The sequence below is a fragment of the Cladophialophora bantiana genome, assembly GCF_000835475.1.
Source record: "Cladophialophora bantiana CBS 173.52 unplaced genomic scaffold supercont1.18, whole genome shotgun sequence".
In the NCBI taxonomy this organism is placed as follows: Eukaryota; Fungi; Ascomycota; class Eurotiomycetes; order Chaetothyriales; family Herpotrichiellaceae; genus Cladophialophora; species Cladophialophora bantiana.
This window is the reverse complement of record NW_015971592.1, coordinates 248,003-269,108: the sequence shown is the minus strand read 5'-3', so window position 1 is coordinate 269,108 and position 21,106 is coordinate 248,003. Positions and strand designations below refer to the sequence as shown.

The 21,106-nt window shown below is 52.6% G+C and overlaps 9 protein-coding genes across 9 annotated transcripts; 7 read left to right on the top strand and 2 right to left on the bottom strand.

Annotated features, from left to right (window-relative positions):
* Positions 1 to 974: 974 nt before the first annotated feature.
* Positions 975 to 2,632, top strand: Z519_10383 (uncharacterized protein; the record flags this gene model as incomplete). The annotated part of the gene is made up of 4 exons (XM_016768100.1): positions 975 to 1,293; positions 1,346 to 1,488; positions 1,545 to 1,919; positions 1,982 to 2,632. 4 exons carry the CDS (start codon positions 975 to 977, stop codon positions 2,630 to 2,632), a joined length of 1,488 nt encoding a protein of 495 aa, XP_016615568.1.
* A 404-nt stretch (positions 2,633 to 3,036) lies between these two features.
* Z519_10382 (uncharacterized protein) lies at positions 3,037 to 4,258 on the top strand (the record flags this gene model as incomplete). Its single annotated transcript, XM_016768099.1, has 2 exons — positions 3,037 to 3,210; positions 3,449 to 4,258. The coding sequence occupies 2 exons, from the start codon at positions 3,037 to 3,039 to the stop codon at positions 4,256 to 4,258; spliced, it is 984 nt and encodes a 327-aa protein (XP_016615567.1).
* Positions 4,259 to 5,651: 1,393 nt separating this feature from the next.
* On the top strand, positions 5,652 to 7,382 carry Z519_10381 (uncharacterized protein; the record flags this gene model as incomplete). Its single annotated transcript, XM_016768098.1, has 4 exons — positions 5,652 to 5,968; positions 6,028 to 6,059; positions 6,144 to 7,055; positions 7,129 to 7,382. 4 exons carry the CDS (start codon positions 5,652 to 5,654, stop codon positions 7,380 to 7,382), a joined length of 1,515 nt encoding a protein of 504 aa, XP_016615566.1.
* Positions 7,383 to 9,016: 1,634 nt separating this feature from the next.
* Z519_10380 (uncharacterized protein) lies at positions 9,017 to 9,859 on the top strand (the record flags this gene model as incomplete). The annotated part of the gene is made up of 1 exon (XM_016768097.1): positions 9,017 to 9,859. The coding sequence occupies one exon, from the start codon at positions 9,017 to 9,019 to the stop codon at positions 9,857 to 9,859; it is 843 nt and encodes a 280-aa protein (XP_016615565.1).
* A 463-nt stretch (positions 9,860 to 10,322) lies between these two features.
* Positions 10,323 to 10,991, top strand: Z519_10379 (uncharacterized protein; the record flags this gene model as incomplete). Its single annotated transcript, XM_016768096.1, has 1 exon — positions 10,323 to 10,991. The coding sequence occupies one exon, from the start codon at positions 10,323 to 10,325 to the stop codon at positions 10,989 to 10,991; it is 669 nt and encodes a 222-aa protein (XP_016615564.1).
* Positions 10,992 to 11,336: 345 nt separating this feature from the next.
* On the top strand, positions 11,337 to 11,943 carry Z519_10378 (uncharacterized protein; the record flags this gene model as incomplete). The annotated part of the gene is made up of 5 exons (XM_016768095.1): positions 11,337 to 11,492; positions 11,553 to 11,621; positions 11,674 to 11,725; positions 11,791 to 11,864; positions 11,914 to 11,943. 5 exons carry the CDS (start codon positions 11,337 to 11,339, stop codon positions 11,941 to 11,943), a joined length of 381 nt encoding a protein of 126 aa, XP_016615563.1.
* Positions 11,944 to 12,446: 503 nt separating this feature from the next.
* On the top strand, positions 12,447 to 15,449 carry Z519_10377 (uncharacterized protein; the record flags this gene model as incomplete). Its single annotated transcript, XM_016768094.1, has 1 exon — positions 12,447 to 15,449. The coding sequence occupies one exon, from the start codon at positions 12,447 to 12,449 to the stop codon at positions 15,447 to 15,449; it is 3,003 nt and encodes a 1,000-aa protein (XP_016615562.1).
* Positions 15,450 to 16,498: 1,049 nt separating this feature from the next.
* Positions 16,499 to 20,048, bottom strand: Z519_10376 (uncharacterized protein; the record flags this gene model as incomplete). Its single annotated transcript, XM_016768093.1, has 2 exons — positions 16,499 to 19,633; positions 19,683 to 20,048. 2 exons carry the CDS (start codon positions 20,046 to 20,048, stop codon positions 16,499 to 16,501), a joined length of 3,501 nt encoding a protein of 1,166 aa, XP_016615561.1.
* A 354-nt stretch (positions 20,049 to 20,402) lies between these two features.
* On the bottom strand, positions 20,403 to 20,897 carry Z519_10375 (uncharacterized protein; the record flags this gene model as incomplete). Its single annotated transcript, XM_016768092.1, has 1 exon — positions 20,403 to 20,897. The coding sequence occupies one exon, from the start codon at positions 20,895 to 20,897 to the stop codon at positions 20,403 to 20,405; it is 495 nt and encodes a 164-aa protein (XP_016615560.1).
* Between the last annotated feature and the right edge of the window lie 209 nt (positions 20,898 to 21,106).

Below are 21,106 nucleotides of genomic sequence, written 5' to 3'. Positions count from 1 at the left end.
TCCCTCGCTGTTGTGGGTCCACTTCTCTCGTGTTCCCGTCATCTGGCTAGAGCTTGTTTGTAAATTTGAGCATTGCCCTTGTGAGAAAATCCCTAGTAATGGAGGCCGAAGGATTTCCATTAGGAACAGGTATCGGCTGACCTTGCGAGTTCGCCGATTATACCGCCAAGAGCTTCAGGATTACACACGGTCGGTGTTAATCATCTTGTCATTTGTGGGCAGAGACTTTGGCCCAGCGGTTTCCCATGCGGTGATTTTCTGCCTCCAGCAGAATTCGTCACTTGTGAACAAGGACATTGTGATGTCTGAGGACCACCTACGAGGCGTTCAGAAAGAATTCCTTCAAGATTATTATCTGAACGTCCCTGTCAAAAAGCTCTGGCGGGAGACGTGTATTGATCGGTACAAAAGAAGGTGGGAAAATAACATTCGAGCAAAATCTCTCTTGAAGCGGGCAGTACCTGGAGGAACACCGCATACTTGGTTTCTGTCCAATCCTGGTATTGGTGCTGGAAAGGAAGGGATCTTCTTGCTATCTGCGGGGTCGAGAGGCAGTGCCTCCATATCCCCCTTGTGTGACAACGCGGAGATCAGAGTCGGCTCGGTCATTGGAATGGGACGTTGGGGTATCGCTTTCTTGATAAGGCCTTCGGTAAGTTGTATGCAGGTTGTTCCATCTTATTGATATCGGCTGTTGCGAAGAGGGAGAGAAAGAGACATAGAGAGAGAGAGAGATCTTGTCTCTTGTGTGCAATATAAAACCCAGGCTCCATGGTCCCCCTGGTCCAGCCTGTCTTGACTCTTGCCCTTGAAGACGGCCAATGCCCAGTCCATAACAATCTAGCGTGCGAGAAAACCTCAGCTTGAACCTTTCGACGTTATCGTCCAACACGTGTCATCTGCACCAAGGTAGGATCATGGGACAATGGATGCGACCAAGGGGACGCCTGTCTCGCCTAGTCCCGGCTTCACAGATGGCACTTCTTGTCGCCGTCGTCTCTGTCTCGGTGGTCGACTCGGTGCTCTTGGGATACGACAGCTCGATCATGGGCAGTCTCAACGTGATGCCAACATACCAGAACTACTTCACTCTGACAACGGCCACCAAGTCGTTGAATACCGCCATTTCCTACGTTGGAGGATCATGCTCCGCCCTTATTGCTGGCTTTGTCGTGGCCTGGATCGGGAGATGGAAAAGCATCATGCTTTCTTGCGTTCTCACTCTGATTGGCGCCGTCATTCAAGCCGCGGCTCAGAACATTGGCATGTTTATTGCTGGGAGGTTCATTGTTGGTAAGTCGTGATCGAGCCAAGAACATTGTGAGCAGTGCTAACCTGCGTCGAGGCTTCGGACTGGGCTTTGCTCAAACAGCGTGTCCTACGTACGTGGCGGAGACTGCGCCTCCAAAGCACCGCGCCGTGGCATTGGGTCTGTACTATGCTTGCTGGGGGGTCGGCACCCTTGTTGCCTCAGGCGTTTGTTACTCGGTAAGCTATTTGAATGTTGCTCCCTGGTGAGTGCTCAACCATGGTTTATTGTGCAGACGCAACACTATTCATCGACATGGGCTTGGAGAACACCCAGCTTGGTTCAGATAATCCCTAGCATCCTTTGCATGCTTGTCCTACTCTTTCTCCCAGAATCGCCTCGATTTCTCATTGACCGTGATCGGCATGATGAGGCCCTGGAGGTCCTGGCGGCACTCAACGCCAACGGTGACAAGGATTCTCCGGTCGTGCTGGTGCAGTACCGAGAGATAACTGACACAATTGCTTGGGAGAAGAGCCAGCAACTGTCCTGGCGTCAAGCTTTCAGCACCAAAGCAAACCGGAAACGTATCATCATCACCGCTACATTTTCCATTATCGTTATGCTGCCTGGAACCAATATTATCACCTTCTACTTCGGCGATATGCTGGTATGTCCATTTTGAGAGTCACAATAAAATGGCAGATGCTGACCCTTGCACCGTAGACACAGGCTGGAATCAGTGATCCGACCACACAGCTCGAAATCAACATCATCTTGACTTCGTGGACCTTGGTCATCTCACTGGCAGGTGCCTGGTTCGCCGATTCTTTAGGCAGAAAAACACTCTGCGTAATCAGCCTTGCAGGCCAGGTTGTGACTTTTTACATTCTCGCCGGGCTCACCGCGATATATGGAGAATCGACAAACAAGTCAGGAATCTACGGCACCATAGCGATGATATTCCTCTACAACGCAGCGTATGCATACGGAATTACTCCGCTCACAGTGCTCTACCCGCCTGAAGTACTCTCATACTCTCTAAGATCAGTGGGCATGGGATTGTATACTCTGACCACAAAGCTTTCGGGCCTGCTGGTGACGATGGCCTTTCCATTTGCCCTGGACGCTATTGGATGGAAGACCTACATTATCAACGCAAGTGCGGATATTGTGATGTTGGTCGGTGTTATCTGGTATTGGGTCGAGACCAGAGGCCTCACGCTCGAAGAGGTGGACAAGGTGTTCGACGGGGTCAAGCATTCCGACGTCCCTGATCTAAAGGCAGTTACGGAAGGAGAGGTCGAGGTCGGATCGGAGTTGTTGAAGACGGTAAGGAGCAATGTGGAAAACCAGGAAGTTGTGGTAACGACGGCAAAATAAGTCGGTGGGAAGACACGGACTAGGCTTAGTATGAGGCGCTTGTGGTGTGTTTGGGCGCTTGGACGCCGATCAATGACTACAACAGAGAGTTGTGAACCGAAGACCCGAATCTGTATCTGGGCATTGACGAGAGACAGGCGGAGAAGAGCGTAAGAACCACGTCCCTCTTCCTCCGAAAGGTCCCTTATCAAGGTGCATCGCCTATCCTATAGCTTACCAGTTGGAGAAGAGTATAGCATCACCCTATTCGTCTCATGTCTTTGTGCGGGGGGATCAGGATGCGATATCAATCCTATTTCTTCAGTGAACGATACAATTGACCGGAGATCAAAAGGATATTTATCTGTCTCCCCATCGTAAGGTATACCAGGGCACCATCTTTTTCGACACGTCTGGAGCAAACCATGGCAGAGTCAACACCTATCCCCGTCGTCTCGTTCGAGAAATTCCTGACGGGGGACCGTGCGGACCAGAAGGAAGTCGCCCGACAGGTCTACAATGCGTTTTCTGCGGTTGGGTTTATATATTTGAAGGACCACGGGATCCCCCAGACGAAGGTTGATGAGATCTTTGCTTTGGTAGGTATCGCTCACCGCTCTCACCGCTGTATTTATGGATCCCTGGGGGACCACTATGCACTAGCCCGCGTCCTGTGTGACCAGTGACCCCTTTTTGGCGACAGCCTTATCAAGTCTGCTTTCTTTGCGCCATTCCGTCCGTACGGGTCCCTCCACTCTAGTTCAAATTGAGCGTCAGATTGTAGTTGATATTGGCTCTCAGTCACTGGCTCTGATTCTGACTGTGATTCTACTCCAGGCCGAGAAATTCTTCTCCCTTCCTTTAACCACGAAGCTCGTTTACAAACTCAACTCGGCGCACGTCAACCAGGGGTACACTGCAGACGGAGCCGAGGGTATCAACGACCACAAGGAATGCTACGAGCACCGTCGCTTCACGAACGAGCTGTGCCCTTCAGACAGTGAGTTGCCGGGCTTCAAAGCCACGCTCGACGACTTTTACAAGCAATGTCTCTGGCTCGCGATGAACGTGCTCAAATGCCTCGCCATGGTGATGGGCCTCGAAGACGACTTCTTCCAAGGAATCACGAAACGAGCCGATCCGCAGCTGCGCCTGATTCACTACCCGCCCATTGAACGCAGCGTGATCGAGCAGCAGGGCCAAGCGAGGATCAACGCCCACACGGACTTTGGGTTGTGCACGCTGCTCTTCCAGGACGGCGTCGGCGGCCTGGAGGTAGACCCGTCGCACGAGAACAAGTTCGTGCCAGCGCCGCCGATCCAGGGTGCCGTGTTGATCAATATTGCCGACTTACTCCAGCGGTACACAAACGGACGGGTCAAATCGACGCGGCACCGGGTGGTGAGTCCCTCGATGGACAGATTCAAGAACTGCGAAGTCTTGCCATCCCGATACAGCATCCCGTTCTTTGTCCACCCGGACCCAGAGACGGTCATCGACCCGATCTTGTTGACCGAGGGCGAGGTCAAGCTGTACGAGCCCGTCAACGCGGGGCAGTGGAGGGACTGGAAGACGGCGACGAATTACCGACTCAAAGGCGAGAATGGCGAGGAGGTGAAATTGAGGAGCGTGGCCGTCGAGACTTGAGGTCCGTGGTCGACAGGGTGGCGAAGAACCGCCATGTTATCTCTTGAGCATGTCCTTGTTCATGTTCATGTGGGTGAAAAAAGTCGCTTGCCACGTACGGCGTAGATGGATGGGTGTTTGGATGACTTGTGTAACTGCACAACGTACTCTTTATACATGTTGTTATATTCGCTGACGTGATGAGATCACGGTGCTCCGCTCCATAGTGCTTGTCTGGTATATATTCAATAACGGGTGATTCTCCATGAGGCCTCCGTATGTATGGATTGATGACCGCTGTGTGGCCGGGTGCCAGAGACACCATAATATGGAGAAAGACGTAGCGTACTTCAACCAACCTCCCGTTCTGGCATTTATGTCGTGCAACCTATCGTCGCCCTCTCCATCGCCATGGGTAATTATTGCAAAACCCATCACCAAACGGTCGCTGGTTGACGTCTGCTGCTTGGTGCTCAATCCCGAGCTCGAGCGCCCTTCCCGCATGTCTCAACGAATCCTGGCAACAGGTCATAACGTCTGATGATATCTGAGCAATGACACCCCTTTCCAACGCTCGACGTCTGAAATCGCAACCACATGCACAGCGACCATAAACAGACTTTGGCGAGCACACGAACGGGAGACGATCCCCGGTGGCTAGAGCGACGTCCCCTAAGGACTAGGAGATGGGTACTTCGTTTGTACGCCTCCTATAATGATCCCATGTCCTGACCGGTGGTACGCAACCCAGATCCTGGAAGACAAGGTCCTGCCTTACCCGAGCGAGGATCCTGTGTACTTCAAGGCTGCTGGTTGCAGCCTTCGTACAGCCACATGTGCACACTAGCTTTCGGGACGCGCTTGACCTTCCCTCGAATCGGACACTGTTTTCTGTCGTGCCCTTTTAGGATGCCAGCCACTTAGGTTACCAGCCTTTTCACACATCTTCAAGGGAAAGGAAACTCAGATGGGACGGCCTGAGGAAAGTTTACCTTATTCACATCTCAACTATTCTGCTGCAAGGTATCTCGCTCCACCAGGTCTGCGGGCTTTTCTGTACGAAGATGCCGCCAGATCAAAACACCGTGGATTACCCGCTTCCGTCGGCGCCCGATATCGCTGCGCTGGAGTGGAGATTTGGGATGCTCTTTTTTCTTGTCGGCATCCTGCTGCCGCCTGCACCGCGTTGTCGTCATGCGGGTAACCAGAAGGCGAAGGTGATTATGGAAACGGTTGATCGGCATCTGAGACTCGAATCGGCCATTCTCCGACCATCCTATTTGGGGTGTCACCAGCGTCGTCGTTTGTACGATCTCCGTGGCCCTGACCTTTCGCCGTACAAAAACTTCCATTATGAAGTCCGAATTTTCGATTTTATGATGTCCCTGGTTTCTAGGATTCACGATCCCCTAACATGGCGAAGAGTACTGGGACATCGCGAGATGTTGAAGCCGGAACAATACCTGTACGAGCAGAAGAGCCGCTGTCCGAGAATAAGATCGTGCTCGAGGATGAGAAAACCGAAATCCTGGTCGATTGGGACGGCGAGAATGATCCGGAAAATCCTCAAAACTGGTCAACCGTGTTTAAATCCTGGGTCACCTTGCAGCTGAGTTTACTGGCGTTTGCTGCGAGTCTGGCTTCCAGCATTATCGCTCCCGCAAATCGAACCATCGCCGAATACGTCGCAGTCAGTGAGAATGTTGTTGTTCTCAATGTCTCTCTCTACATGTAAGTCCCGACCGGCCACAGGCTCTGGTTCATCGTTGAGTGGCTGATTTTGTGTCCAGTGTTGGCTTCGCCTTTGGCCCTTTGATCTGGGGTGGGTCCCTTCTCCCTGAGTTCCCAGCTCTCCCGGTGGCCTTCTAGCTCTGGAAACAGCGGCACTGACACTTCAATGCTGTAGGTCCATCGAGCGAAGTTTGGGGGCGGAGATGGTCCACGTTGCCGGCAATGGCGTGTCTAGCTTGCTTCTCCATCGGCACCGCAGTGAGCCAGAACGCCCAGTCGGTCTTTATCAACCGGTTCTTCAGCGGCTTCTTTGGCTCAGCTGCTGTTAGCAACGTCAATGCCGCTCTGGGCGACATTTGGTCTCGAGAAGCTCGTGGCACAGCTGTTTGCATGTATGGATTGTGCGTCGTTGGGGGGCCAACCCTAGGTCCAACAATCGGCACAGCTATCCTAGTCAATCCCCATATGGGCTGGCGATGGACCGAGTATACCACGGCCATGCTCAATTTTGCGATTGTTGGGCTGACCTACTTCTGCATGCCGGAGATGTATCCGCCGGTGCTGTTGAAGTGGAAGGCCCAGCGACTACGACGAGAGACCGGCAACAACCTGTACTACCACCCTCACGAAAGAATCAAGGTCGACATCAAGTCAATCGTCACCAAGCAATTGTCACGGCCGCTCAAGATGCTCGTCACAGAACCAATGGTCACCTGCATCGCATTCTACGCGTCCTTTGTCTACGCAATTCTCTACATGACACTCCAAGTCTTCCCGATCGTCTTTGAAGAGCAGCGACAGTGGTCGCCCGTGGTCGGCTCTCTGCCTTTCCTCGGCATGTTCGCGGGGATTATCTGCGCCACCGGCGTCAACCTTGGGAATCAGCCCAGATATATCCGGAAATGCCGGGCTTCCAATGGAAGGCCGGTCCCTGAAGCAAGACTGCCGCCTCTGGCAATTGGGGCCGTCATGATGGTGGTTGGCTTGTTCTGGTTCGGATGGACTGCTGCCCCAAAGCATCCCTGGCCCCTTCCCGTCGTTGCTGCCATGTTTATCGGTGGTGGCTTTAACGTCATATTTCAGCAATGTAAACATTCCCGCTCTTTCTCCCGGTCTCCCAAGAGCTCCTTGTGAGACCCGCTACTGACGCATCAATCTAGGCATCAACTACCTGGTTGACGTTTACGGCCTTTATGCGGCCAGCGCTACAGCCGCTAACACTTTTCTGCGCAGCATCCTTGCCGCGGGTCTCCCTTTGGCTGCCCGACCCATGTATCATTCACTTGGAGTTGGGCCTGCAACGTCGATCCTTGGTGCCGTGGCGTCGATGATGCTCCCCGTGCCATTCATCTTCATGAAGTACGGCCTCATTCTGCGGAAGAAATCGAACTTTGCCCCCGTGCCGGATGATTGACCTCGACCTCGACCACCTGTGGGCTCCGGACCCTTCCCAATATAACGGCGACGCTGTGTTGCTGCGAGATTACTCAGCACTCTTTGCTGCTCCAGTGCCACAACAAGCACAATCGCAGCATCATTGAGGATTGCCGTTCCAGGATTTAACGTCATGGCAGTCCCAGAACGACCTTGATTGGGAGACTCCAGCGGCACGCTGACGGAGCGTCATCTGTAAGTTTGATACTTTGAAGGCAGTGACATCCGGTCCCGGGCAAAGGATCCGTCAACGGTGTACAGGCGTACAAATGTGCAAAGTATCTCACAGAACACTACACTGCTCCTTTGACCCGGCTGCTCTCCTGGACCCCGTGTCCTTTGCGAACATTCAAGTCGAATACTTGAACTATCGAACAGACAGGCAATTCCAAGCCATTATCCTGCAGCAGACAAGTTCACAGTGACCGCCCATCCATCCATCCATCCATCCATCCATCCGTGACTCGTGACTCGACCGGCGCTGTTCCTGCCTTGTGCTTCGCAAGGCGCGGATTTACATGGCTCAAAAATACTAAGGGCGCGATGGGGCCGGGACTCTGCACCATTTCATTCCCGAGCGCAGATACCGATGTCAGCAATGCCCTTTCGAGAACGAGGATTTATATCGGCATGCATAAGGAGCCATAGTGGATGGAAGGGAGGAGGAAGAAAGAGGAACTCACGATGTCGGATACCACTGGTCGACAATCGATATAGCTACTTAGGGTGAGAGACAAGAAAACAGGAAGTCACAACGATAATAAAGATATAAATCAATCCTAACATACATACATGCCACGGAGGCAAGGGTATTGAAAACAAAGGAAAGAGACCCTATATCGTCGGTAGCCTGACCTATTCTAAACCACCCATCACAGGCTCATACGTTGATAGTCGAAACAGAATCACCAAGTGGCCCTGTACTAAAGTAAGTAAATGTAGTTCTTGGAGGGATGAACCTGCACGTCCGTTCACCCAGACACTACTCACGACACATGGTTCAGATTGCCTCTCTCATATAACGGCACATGAAATAGGTACGGGGTTAGGTGGGATGTAATGTAAACTGAATGTAAATGGAATTGGGACAAGTTCAGTGAATGAAAGCATCGGCAGTGAATGTCAATTTCACTTCAACATCAATGTCGCAACATTGATTCAGTAGCACATGGCAGCCAGAAGTGACCAAGCAGATCCCAAATGGCAGTTTGTCCGCCTTTATATCAATGTTTCCTTCTTCTCTTTCTCCCTCCTCTTTTTCCCTGCTTTCTCCCCTGCATCACAAGCACCAGGACGCTCTTTGGGCGGTTTTCTTTTGTTCGATGCCTCGATATAGGTTGACCTTCTTTCCTTGTTCCTTTTGACAGTCCACTCATCTTATTGTTCATATTGCATCTTCCTTGCTATTGAAACTTGGATCCTTCAGAAGTTCATCAATCTTTCCAGCAATCGCGCAAGTCTCACGTCATCCCCAGCGTTCAGCGCCAGGCCATAGTCTGAAACTGTATCCATCAACATTGGAAGATCTGTCGTGAAGTGGAAACTCTCTGGCGATTAGGTGGCGGTCTTGGAATCAACCGAGTAGGGACTACTTCGGCCATATGCGAACGCACAATGTCTGACACCGGAGTCAAGAAAGCTGAAGAGGGTTGTTGTCTAGCCGGACATGGATCCATATTGGGACAGGGCGGGTCTGAATCGAAATCTGACAATGTGATCAGCACCACCGAGGCAGAGAGTATCGATGATTCGGCCGTCGATTGGGAAGGACTCAAGCCCGAATCCAAAGACGCTCGATGGGCTGGGAGAGCAGCACTCCGTCCCTCTCGGAATCGGTCAATTGCTTCAATTCTCAGCCCGCCCGAAACTCCTCAGTGGCTAGTCAGCAATGACAGTATTGAACTAGGAGAAACCAAGTTCTACACCCTTTCGGAATCAGTGGCCCGCCGCTATGACACTTTTACAGGACAGCTTGATGAATTGAACAGAACAGAAAGCCCCAGGACCCTCACCACTTATCTGTCAGTCCCGCGGTTGTGGCACAATACTTCCGAGGTCGATTTGGACCAAATGATTGGTGAGGCCATGGACGAGGGCCGATGGAGACGCAATCAGACCCCAAGGCCACGGACTGTCCTCGCGCCAGTGTCACCAAACATAGCAGAAGCATCCACACCAGACCGATATCTGGCTTCACCTTTCTGCTGGCCTGACTCGGAGACAATTTGGAGGCTCGGACGCCTTGACAGGGAAGAGAACTGGCGAGTGAAGCGGGATCTAGAAACGCTCAAGCGGGCCGATGAGATGAGTGGGTACAGACGAACCCTTGCTGCGAGCTGGGCGTTGGCCTCGGTGGTGGCATGGGAACCTGAAGGCCCTGTTCGGTTGGGAATCCAGATGAGTAACCCCGAGAGCGAGCATGAACAGTCTGCGGAGCCGAGCTGTATCGCGGTTTAGTTCTTGGGTGGAGTGAAAGGCCTGCTGAGGTTGTTCGGTTGAGGCGCAGCGAGGCACAAGCGATTGTTGAAATCTGGTTTTGACACGGCAAAGAAAAGAAGAAAGGCCAATGAAATCCCATGAAATTGTTGTACGCCAACCCCTGGGGCAACGAAGTGGTTCCATCTGAAGAAGTTCATCTGCAGAATCCGGGACCAGAGGAATCGGTATAAGTTTGCCGATTCTGGCGCGAAGACTCATGACATTTTGGAGACTGGGATTGGATGTCTTTTGACATATGTGTGCTTCATTGCTGGTGTAACCCTGACGCCTTTCAGGCGGGTGGTCCTGCAGTACATCAGGACAACATCCGCCCGTGAATCAGTATTTCTTTTTGTGTATCTCACCATTGTCTGCGACAAAAGACCCCTCTGAGACCCTTCCATCTACCGTGTCTTAGACACCATCGCATACCCTCCCAAACATGGATTTCCGGCAAGTGAGGAGGATTCCAATCACCAAGGGATGGGGCCCTTGCAAAAGAACTCACTGGGTACCTGTGAGCGACTACGAGTCGTGGCAGACTCCTGACGGCTTCACCCATACGTCGCACTGGAGCGTAGGCATTGATCCTTGGGCGCCTGGAATCCGAAGACCAAGAATATTGCTGGCAGACCACGATCTACAATACCTGGGCTTTCGGGAAACGAGACCGGGAGGGCCTGGCTGGCTATTGTGTCCTGGCCTCGGCGAGGTCAATGAGATATTGGACGCGGCGTATGCTCGAGATCAGCAAGAGCTCGAGGAACGCCGGGCAATTGAGGAACGCCGAGCAGACGAGTATAGAAGGAAATGGCTCGCCCTCCACGAGGCGCAGACTGCCACAAATCGGTTACCTCAGCACATGGAGGAGTATCATAACCAGATGCAAAGGCCCATCAACGACGACCGACTCCGAGGTCTGCAAACAGATGCTGAGTCGTATGCCGAAAGGAAGAGACAGCGAGAGGAAGAACAGCGCAGAAGAGATCGAGAGAGGGAAAGGGAGCTCCGCGATGCCGAGTTGGGACGGAGGACGCGCGAAGACCTGGAAGACTATGGATTCGTGCCTGTTACACGGCGGCGAGGGGGAGGGCGAGGAGGGCGGCGGTGAGGCAAGAGTCTTGTTCTTGGACTTGGAGCGCGGTAGAGGTCGTCTTGGAGGGCTGTGGGTGTGTGTTTGTTGAAGCAATGTGACAAGGCGTCGAGGTGTAATGGCTTGGTGTTGGTGTTGGTGTTGGTGGCAGAGGAATTCACAGGCAGGAATTGTCCGTTGGGCGAGGATCCGCAGGCCGCACTTCTCCGATTCCATACCAAGAGGATCAAAGGGCGCAGTACCGAGTATCCAGCACCGTCAATCAAGCAACTGTCGACTACTAGTCCTGCTCCTCTGGCCAGCACTCTTCTTCTCTCTTGTCATATCCTATCCTTGTTTTATTGCAGAGGAATCTCTCTCAACATGGCTCCCAAACAAGTGGTAACGTCAGACAAAGGCCTCAAATCAAACCTCTTCTCTCAGGCTACCATCCACAATGGCACCGTCTATGTTAGTGGAAATATTGGCATCGTTCCCGCCACGATGAAGGTGGTGGAAGGTTCAGTCGCAGACAGGACGGTCAGGACACCCACAGGCGAGGTGCCATCTGGCCAGTGACTGATGCCCCGTCGCCTGCAGAAACAAGCTCTGGAAAACATCAAAGTTGTCCTAGAGGAAGCCGGAAGCAGCCTCGAGCAGATCCTCAAGGTATATAATATCCGCATCCAGACCATCCTCGAGAAGCATTGACCAGGTCTAGATGAACATCTACCTGACAAACATGGAAGATTATGCTGCCATGAATGAGGCCTGTGCGTGGTTTTCAGTTTCCCCAACCTCGCTGCTACATTCCTGGATTCTGCCTGACCCAGAACAGTCCTCAAAATCATTCCGGATCCGAAACCAGCACGGACCTGCGTCTGCGTCAAAGAGCTTCCCTTCAAGACGGATGTAAGGCCATCCTATCTGCTTGCCGCTCCTTGAGGCTAACGGCAGTCAGGTTGAGATTGAATGCATCGCCGCATTGTGAGGGCAGGTAAAATGCTGGCATTGTTGAACTCGTAACGCTGACGATTTCCCAAGGAGTCAGGCTTCAGGGCCAAAGCTCTAGGTTGCTGTTGAACATCTTTGGTTTAAATCTAACCTTCAGAGGACAGCTTTCTCTTTGTCAAAGGATGTGTTTGCAACACCAGGCCCTCGGGGCGCTGCTTGCTCCATCATCGTTTGGCTTTGGCCGAAGCCCGGAATCAAAGAACCAGACTTGACAGTGACAATACACCATAAAATATGACAATGGACTCTTGGATGAAAACGGTGCTGCTCTTTCTTCCGTTTCCAGAAATGGCGACGTTGAATCTACTTTCTATTCATCCCCCATTCACATATCTCCATTCATATATTTTCCACTCAATCCACTTTGCTTCTTTTGTTCCTGGCTGATCCGAATTTTGTCTCCGTGAAGACAGAAAATCCTTTGAAAATATATCGAGGTAGATATCAGTGGCTATCATTTGCAGAGCTCAAACCCCGAACATGGCTCCACGCGGACGGTCGACGGCGACTCCAACTCGGAGGATGACAAGGCCATCCGCTATGAGGAGGACACCCGCAGCACCCACAGAAAGCACGTCATCATCTGCAACCCAAGGAGCAACCGCGCCAACAACACCTTCCAGAGCTCCTCGCAACACCACCAAATCACCGTCGAAGACTGCAATACCAGCAGCACAACCTAGACGTGCCCCAGCCAAACCAGCTTCAACCAGGGCCAAGCCAAAAGCCACACCGGCGACCAAAACGCCTAAGACCACTAGTCGCACGAAGGCAACGCCAATCGCCAGAACGAAGGACGACAAAGGCAACGAAGATGGGGCACCACAGACGACAATTGACAACAATCAGATATCCGAGAACGAGGAAGCTGAAACAAGGACGAGGAAATCAAAGCCTTTGGATATTGGTGTGAGCGACAACGCCTCAGAGGACGAATCGGTGATCCCGCCGAGAGCGGAAGCTGCGTCAACTCCCAAGGGGAAGAGGAAGGTAGTGGCGGTTGAAGGCGAGCCGTACGTTGATGAAGAAGAAACCGACGAACAAGATGCAAAGCCCGTAGAATCAAAGACTCCGGTCCGCAAACGGAAGACCAGGCCTTTTGACGAGCAAGCCTACAGGTACGAAGGAGAAGATTCCGATGACGATGATGACGAGGAACTTGATGATGATGTCCCGGGGGATTTGCCGGTCAACCGAATCCGAAGAATTCATCTCAAAGTCGATCTAGAGAGACACAAGCAGTATATGCAAATGCATGTTGAGAGACGAGCCCGTGCATCTCCCGCAGCTTCAAGCTCCTCGTCGGGGTCTGGATCGTCGCAACCTCCTAGCACATCAACTTCTTCAACATGTTCCTCTAGATCTGCTCGGCGGCAAAGAACCGGTCCCCCCCTGAAGCGTCAACGAACGGTATTGCCCACAGTGGCCGACCCCTTGGACCCGAGTAGCAGCGGCGCTCAAATGGACGCTGTGGATCCCAATGATCCCCTCTTTGCCGCGGAGCAACTGTTTGAAAACATCGAAAAGATACCAAGGGCACTGGATCTCGACGAAATCGGTGCCCTCTTCATGATTCTGCAAGAGAAGATCTCGCGCTTTTGCAACACCCATTTCGATTTCGACCTCACCACTGAGCAAGAGAAGGCGTGGCCTATGCACCTCTTGGCCACGAAGTACCTATCGCTGATGCTGATAACACAAAGAATTGCAGACGGGAGCGAGTATGGCTGGCAGAATTTCTTCACGAAGCGGGAATACCGACGACATCTCGTGCACGGCATCATCGGTGAATGGTTCCAGCAACGCATCTTCAAACACACCGGTTTCAGCCTCCCAGAGGAAAAGGTACGCGAACTCGAAAAAATCGACCGCAAGTTTCTCCACTACGACGCCTTTGTGCGTAATAAGAAGAAGGCCGAGTGTCTAGAGGAGCTGAAATTCGCCGAAGATTACTTTCCCAGCGAGGAGTTTCCCAAAATCTTTGAGCATATGGACAACCTAGAAATTGCAGCTCGGAGAATGGCCACCAACCTGCTTAGGGTTTTGGAGCCGCTCCTTCCACCTCCATCCTTTGACCCAACCCGGCCGCAATGGAGACAGCCGTCTAGGCTCCGGGAACAAGGAGACGAAGTCCGCCTTCAGATCTGGTTCCAGCTCATTGAGTTGATCAGAATGGCAGGCAGTCTGCACCTTTGCATCCGTTTTGCTGGCGCAAACGGACTCGTCGTGCGCATCGCACCACACGTACCCAAGGGCACCAGATTGCGCCGAGACGACGTGGAGAACAACATCTGCGTGAATGCCAACGCGCTGAATGTCGAGAGTGCTCAATCTCGGAAGCCAAACGACGAGTTAGAGGTCAAGATGACCTGCTTTGGGCGAGTCGAGGCCGTCGTACCGAATGGGCTCGACGTGCTCGAACTCGAACAAGCACAGACATCAGCCCGAGCAGAAGGGAGAGAGCTCACCCGCGAAGAAGCCGAACAGAACCTTTTCAACCTGTATCCGTACGATTTGCAAGAGACGGACGCTGCGAAGGACGCCGTTGCGGATCTGCCACCGATTCCCGGAACAGAGTGGTCCACCGCGCTCCTCAAGGCTGGCATTGAGGAGGCTCGCGCCAAACGATACGGGCGTGACCTTGCAGAAGACGAGAGGATCGAGCAAGGAAGCCCTAAAAGTGGTGCGTTCGTCACCATCTATCCCAGAGTCGCTCCCTCGAACCTCTACTGCGAATGGGTCTCTTCCTCCGAGGACCAACAATTCCCGCGCATCGGAGACGCAGCGCCGCAACCATCCGCTCAGACCCTCGCCGAAGCCGTCGCAGAAGCACGCCGCAAAAAATACATCTCGTGCCCCCTAGAAGACGCCGCTCTTATGGTTTGGAACACTGTTTGGGCACGCGGGTTTCTCGAGTGGCTGGTGCTTGCCGGCGGCATCGCCGGCGTCAGCGCTCTTACGGCCCCGTGGGTCAGGAACGCGGTCCAGAGCGTCAACTGGCCAGAACGGTCGATGGACGTCGGGATGAATGTCCAAGCCTGCGCCGTCCATGCCTTGTCTGCCGTGGGCGGCTGGCAGAGCGCGCTTCAAGATGCCTCGGCGTACGTATCCCAGCTTGTCGCGCCGACTGCTGCCAGTACTTCCGTAACCGTCACAGCGCTTCCAACGGACTGGACTACAACGACGACGACTATGCTAGTCGATGACCCGACCGATGGGGATCAGCCCATGGAAGACGTCTCTCCTCCCTCTACTGTTACCACCACCACTGTCGCTGCCTCCTCCGATCCTTTTTCCGAATATCTGGAAGGACTCACGAGCATATCCCGCCGAACCATCGCGCGCGACGACCCTGAGTTCGCCATGGTCGCGAGTCTGTTCAGCGAGCAGATGGGTTTCGTCCAGGCCGAAACCGAGACTCAGACACCGCCCCAGCTGGAACCCACTCCGTCTCCTACAGCCAGACACTCCAAGGTGCTTTGATATAACTCGAGGTTGAGATCACGGATGGTCCATAGACGTAGTGTCGACGTTCACGGAGAATGATCGAAGTCGACACAGACGAAGGCCAGGATAACACGGAAGGGAAAGGAAGAAAAAAGAAGGCCTGCAGGGCATAGCACAGAGATGGCGTGTATGTATGCATGTATGTATGTAAGTGACGTGCTGAGAGGACAGGACAGAATTCAGGTTCAAACACCCTCAGAGGCTCGCCGCTCAGGATTCAAAAGTGAGGAAAAGAGCTGAACAACGATGAAACACGTTGACTTGGGTCGGACAGAAGAGGATAGGATAGGATAGGATATGTTCAACACGTCACACGATTTCTTTTCTTTTCTTCTAATCAAAGAACCAGAGTACAAAGTTCTCCCTCTTTGGAGAGGGAAGGGGACGTTTAGATTGAGATAATTAACATTCATTCTTCAACCTTCCCCTTTTATTTATTATGGATCAGTCATTACATTATCTTAGGTACGTATGGCGCCGCTCTGCAGACATGCTTAAGCCGGATGGTCCCTGTCCTTTTCCTTTTCCTTTTGTTTTGTTTGTGTGAGTGAGTCCTGGAGGAGACGAGGGACCTTGCTTGATGCATGGCCTACCATCGCCATCGCCATCATCACTAATAGGTATTTAGCTCTCCCTCTGTTTCTGTGCGTGCTTCTGGTGCCGCATATTGTATCGTAGCGTAATCCTGACAAGTCGACTTCTCCAAGTCCGCCTGAAATACACCCAGGCACTATTAACCCCGAGAGACCAGAAAGCCCTATTGTTCCCGGATATTAATAGCCAAGATACTGTAGGTAGGCATCATGGCATTAAGCACCCTGACGGCTTTTCCAACAAGAACATCTTTCCTCCAACAATCCTCCCTCCTTCGATTTGTGGAAGCGAGCACGTAAACAAGAAAACAAAGTCAAAGAAACAGGCCATCTTGCCTTTTCATATTGGCTTCCCCTCCTTGATTCACTCGTAGCCAAACTGCATCCATCTGATTGACCCCTCTCTATGACTCTGTCATTCCCTCTTGCTGATCAAGCATTTGACATTTCCGAGGTCAGAGATTCAACAATCCCCTTGACTATCCCTTCCGCCTGCGCAACCTCCTTCAAACACTTCAGCCAGGCGCACTCTGCCCGACTTGCCTCCATCCGGGCCTTTTCCATTGCCTTTTCCGCGTCCCTAGCTGTGTTGACCACTTCAACCATACACTTTGATAGTTCGATAAGACGTGCCTTGCGGACCGACTCGGTCGAGTTGCGCGCGAGGTCCAGCAGAGTATGGGTTAGGGCTGTCGTGGCAGCAAGTATTGGCGGAGTAGTGGGGGCTAAAGTAGTGGGTGACCGTGCTTGGGGATGGGCGTGAGTGGTGGGAGAGGCGATCTTGTTTGCTGTCGCATTGGTGGCCATTGCACTGTTTGCGAGTGGCGAAGTTGGATAAGTTGATGTTTGTAGATTTGCCGTGAAGGGTGTTGTGGGGCTGGTAAATGGATTCTGGCGCCGCAGCGCTCTCGTGCCCATGCCATTGAGTTGTTCTCGTGGTTCCTTTAGCTGGCTTTCTTGGACGAAAAACGGATAATCTGGCTCCACCAAGCCGTTTCGGTTTGGCTTTGTGTTGCCTTGTCCCGTTCCTTCATCGGCGCTAGAATTCATGTGGGTTGGGTGATTCAATCTCTTCTCTTTCTGACTCCCCAACGTTGCGGTTGGGGCTGGTTTACAGCGTACAAAACCAGGATCAACAGCTGCTCGGCCCGGCTTCGGGTACACCTCATCTGCTACATCGCCACTTTCGGTGAAAGCTGTTTCAGCCTTAATCGATTCGACGGACTTCTTATGGAACAGGCCCCGGATGTTGGAAATGACCTTCTTCTTGCTTGAACTCGACGGACTATGTGCCAGGACATGTGAGATCTTCCTTCCCTTGACAGAATCAGTGCGTGGAGAAATACTCTGTGAAAAGGTCTTTACATTGCGTGGCTTTTTGATGTTATCCTGGCTCACTGCGTATGCTTTTGGCGCTCGTTGTGCCAGGAAGCTGACTGACGGAAGATGACGCTCAGGTGGAGAGACAATGATTGGGGGTGGCTTTGGTTTCCGCGACGAAGTGCGCGGTGGGAACGGCGTAGTGGTTTTGGATTGCGGAACTGGTGTTGCCTCGTCATATGTCACTTTTGCAAGATCGTTGACGAGTTTCTCCTGTTTGGCTTGTTCTCGTTCTAAGTCTTGGAACAAGAAAGGTGCTGTCTCTTTACTGGGTGCGGTGCGAAGGACGATGGTCGGTGGTCTCGATGAAGAAGTTGGTGTTGGTCGTTTCGTGACAGACCCATTGGCCACATTTTCCGGAGTGTTTTCGTTCTGCCTGACCGTGACAGTCGTCAAGTCAGAGCATGTTTTGAATTCCGCAAAGTCCTTGCAAGGCCAATCCCTCTGAGCAGAGGTTGGAGTTGTCTGACAATCAGAGGTTCCTTTTATTGTCGCTCGTGTAGTATTGACGCTGGTATGTAAGTCTCTGAGCAAGCCCGTCTCGAAATCAATGCCATCACCGGGAAGCTCTGCACGCGCAACGGGATTGACAGAGCTCTCCTCACCGATGGGGTTGTGCGTCTCGTCTTGATCTGCGTCTTCGTGTTGATTTAGAGATCGGTCTGTGAGGTTTCTCACAAGAGGCATAGAGCGGCCAAAAATGGCGCTGGATCGTCGGACCTGGTCGTTTGCAAGGCGTGGGGAGCCAATATCAGGAGCGCTTCCCTTGTGTCTCAAGGCTGGTGTGGGACTTTGCATGCCTAAGGTATTGTCATCGACCCTTCCCAGCAGAACTCGACTCGCAGAATCTGTGATGCGAAGAGTCGGTCCCATCTTAGACCCATTCCGAACGCGTCGAACTCGGTAACCCCCGAAGGAGTCATAACCATGGATGCTGACTCCAGATTCACCATCACTGTCAACGAAGGACTCGTCCTCGCGGGGAGCGGTTGTAGATAGCAGTTCTTTGACATTCAAAAGCTTGGCTTTATCTTTGGCGGTGAGTTCAGATGGGTCGCCCTTATCAGCGGCTCCGTTGCCGGCAAAGTTTCCAACAGGATGACCTGGGAGCTCGTGTGTGACGGAGGTTTTGTTCACGGCAATGCTCATGAAGGGCTCTGCAGGAGAGTTTTCGCGCACATTCCCTTGGCTGCTTTCTTCTATTGATTGACACGTAAGCCGAGTGGGCAAAGGAAGCGAACTCTTGCGGCCCTCTTGTCTCAGTGAAGTCGGTTTTGGAGCCGTAGTTCCATCCTGGCCATCATCGAACCCTTGATCGTCGGCCGGACCGCGAAAAGCTCTTTGATCAATACCGGTCTCGTCTCCTGAAGCCGTCTTGCGACCTGACTTGGAGCGGGAGGGGATTGTATATGGAGAGCCACGCCCTGTAACACCGTAGCGATTACGGGAATGTGTACGGACCGGCACTCCAGGAAAGGATTGCTTCGAACGCGAAACCGAAGGAGACTCAGCTCGCTCACGGATAGGTGGAATATGATCCCTGCTCTCGGTCTTCCTTCCACCGAATCCCCCGATTGCCTTTGCCTGATGAAGTCGCAGGGCTGAGGTCTTGGTTTGACGAGTGACAGGGGAACCGACATGACGAGACAATGATTGGAGCAGAGAGTCGCGAGGTTTTGGAAGCTGGCTTGAGGAGAGAGGACGGGATGTAGCACCACCAGCAGCGACTGCTAAATTAGTCTCTTGAACATGGTTTCCATCTGACACCAATCCAGCCCCCTCGGAAGCGGTGGCATTCTTTTCCGATTTGGCGTTGGGTTCAGTTCGAACAACGTTTTCTTTATCGTCTCCTAAGTCCAATGCTCGCATGCCTTCATACAAGCTCCCGCTTAGACTTGGTTTAACCCGAGACTGGGTCGCTCGAGATGGGATGGCGATGTCGGGCTTTGTTGGCTCAATTGTCGGCCAGTCTTCCTGCTGTGGAACTCCGCCATCAGGAGGGGTTAGAGACCGCCGAAGAGGTCTTTCAGTGCAGTCGATGAGGGATCTGCGGACAGGTGATTTGGTGTTGACGGTTGCGACAGGAAGACTTGGAAGCGGTTTATCTGGAGGACGTTGAAGACGTGGACGACTCAGTGGAGCCGGAACAGGCGAGCGAGAGCTTCCGGACAAGTTGTGAGGTTGTACCTACACATTCCATTAATATCGCACGAGAAAACAGTCACGCCTCCCTTACGTTGAGTCTTGTTGTCGAGGACGTCCCCGACGCGGCAGTTGGATTCATATTCGCGACCCGCCCTCGTGAAAAGCTCGCCTTCGGACGCAGCTTTGACAACCCAAGATGTTTCGACGCGCTGTTGACCCAGGACCTCTTTCGGCTTTCACTGTCCAGAGTAATTGGCGTTACGGGTGATGCATTCGTGTTGACTGTTCTTGATCTTGGTTTCAGCAGGAGAAGCTGAGCTGGAGAAGAATTGGGCAAGGACAGCGGAACGGGAGGATGGCGCGGTGATGGCGTTTCTCGAGACCGAAGACCAGTTGGCATTCGAGAGAGGACGATGCGGTCCTTGCTGGAAAGTCCTTGGTCGCCGCTGAGAGACATGGTCTGAAGATGAGTTTGGTCAGGCCATGGAGGGAGGATACAATCTCTGATGATGGAGGTCTGGTGGTAGTGAAGGCCGACAGATTGTTTTGGTGGGTGCGGCAGAAGAAGATGGATTCCTACTGTGTGAAGTGCCTGGCCTGCAGCCGGTGACAAGGAAAAACAAAATCATTCCCAATTGCCTCGTGAACAGCCCTTCTCCCTTTCATTCACTGACAATGCTCCAAAGCCCATGCCTTCTTTGGCCTCCAAGGAATTCCCGTAACCTGCGATCAACAATGCAGCGTAAGAACTGGCAGACACAGCGAATAGCCATCCTCACCGTTTCCCCAGTGAATGGCTGTGAGATCGTTGCTAATCGTTCTCGTCATCCCCCTGATAATTCGCCTGTTGGGATTCGCCGACTTCTTTCTTCTGCTTACCGGCCTCATACTGCTCCATGTTTCTCGCCCTCCACTTCGGCCCACCAAAATCATCCTCCCTCAGCCTCTCGCCGTCTTCAATCGCGAGACCATGCTTCTGAGCCATCTCTTCCAGCCTCCGTTGCTCTATGATCATGTTCCTCAAAAATTCAGTCGTTTTCCCCAGCATGACTTGCTCGCTCCTCTCATGGCCTAGAGCGCCGGGGACAAGGTGAGAAAGTTCTGTGAAGCGTTCACGGATAGCCGTGCGTCGCTTATTTTCGGCGTCTTTGTGGTTGAAGTTCTTCTGAGATGCTGTTAAGCGTGGCTTCGACACCTTGTTCGCTTTCTTGGTTGAGCTAGATTTGGAAGGAGTTGGTTGGGCGTCAGAGGTTGGTGTTGATTCTCGGGAGGATCCATTTGACTCCGTCCCCTCTTCTTTCGACATCATGTGGAAGGTGTCCTGTCAGAGATAAAATTCGAAAGAGGAATAAACGAATGGACGGCACCCTTTTCTGGGCAACCCCCGCCAGAGTACGGAGTAGTCTGCCGGTGAATCTCAGCGATTCCTCAACATTATCTCGCACGAGACCCAGTTGCCGATGAGTCTGAAGATATTACCGATGCAATATGAAACTGATTTGGAGATTCTAATGC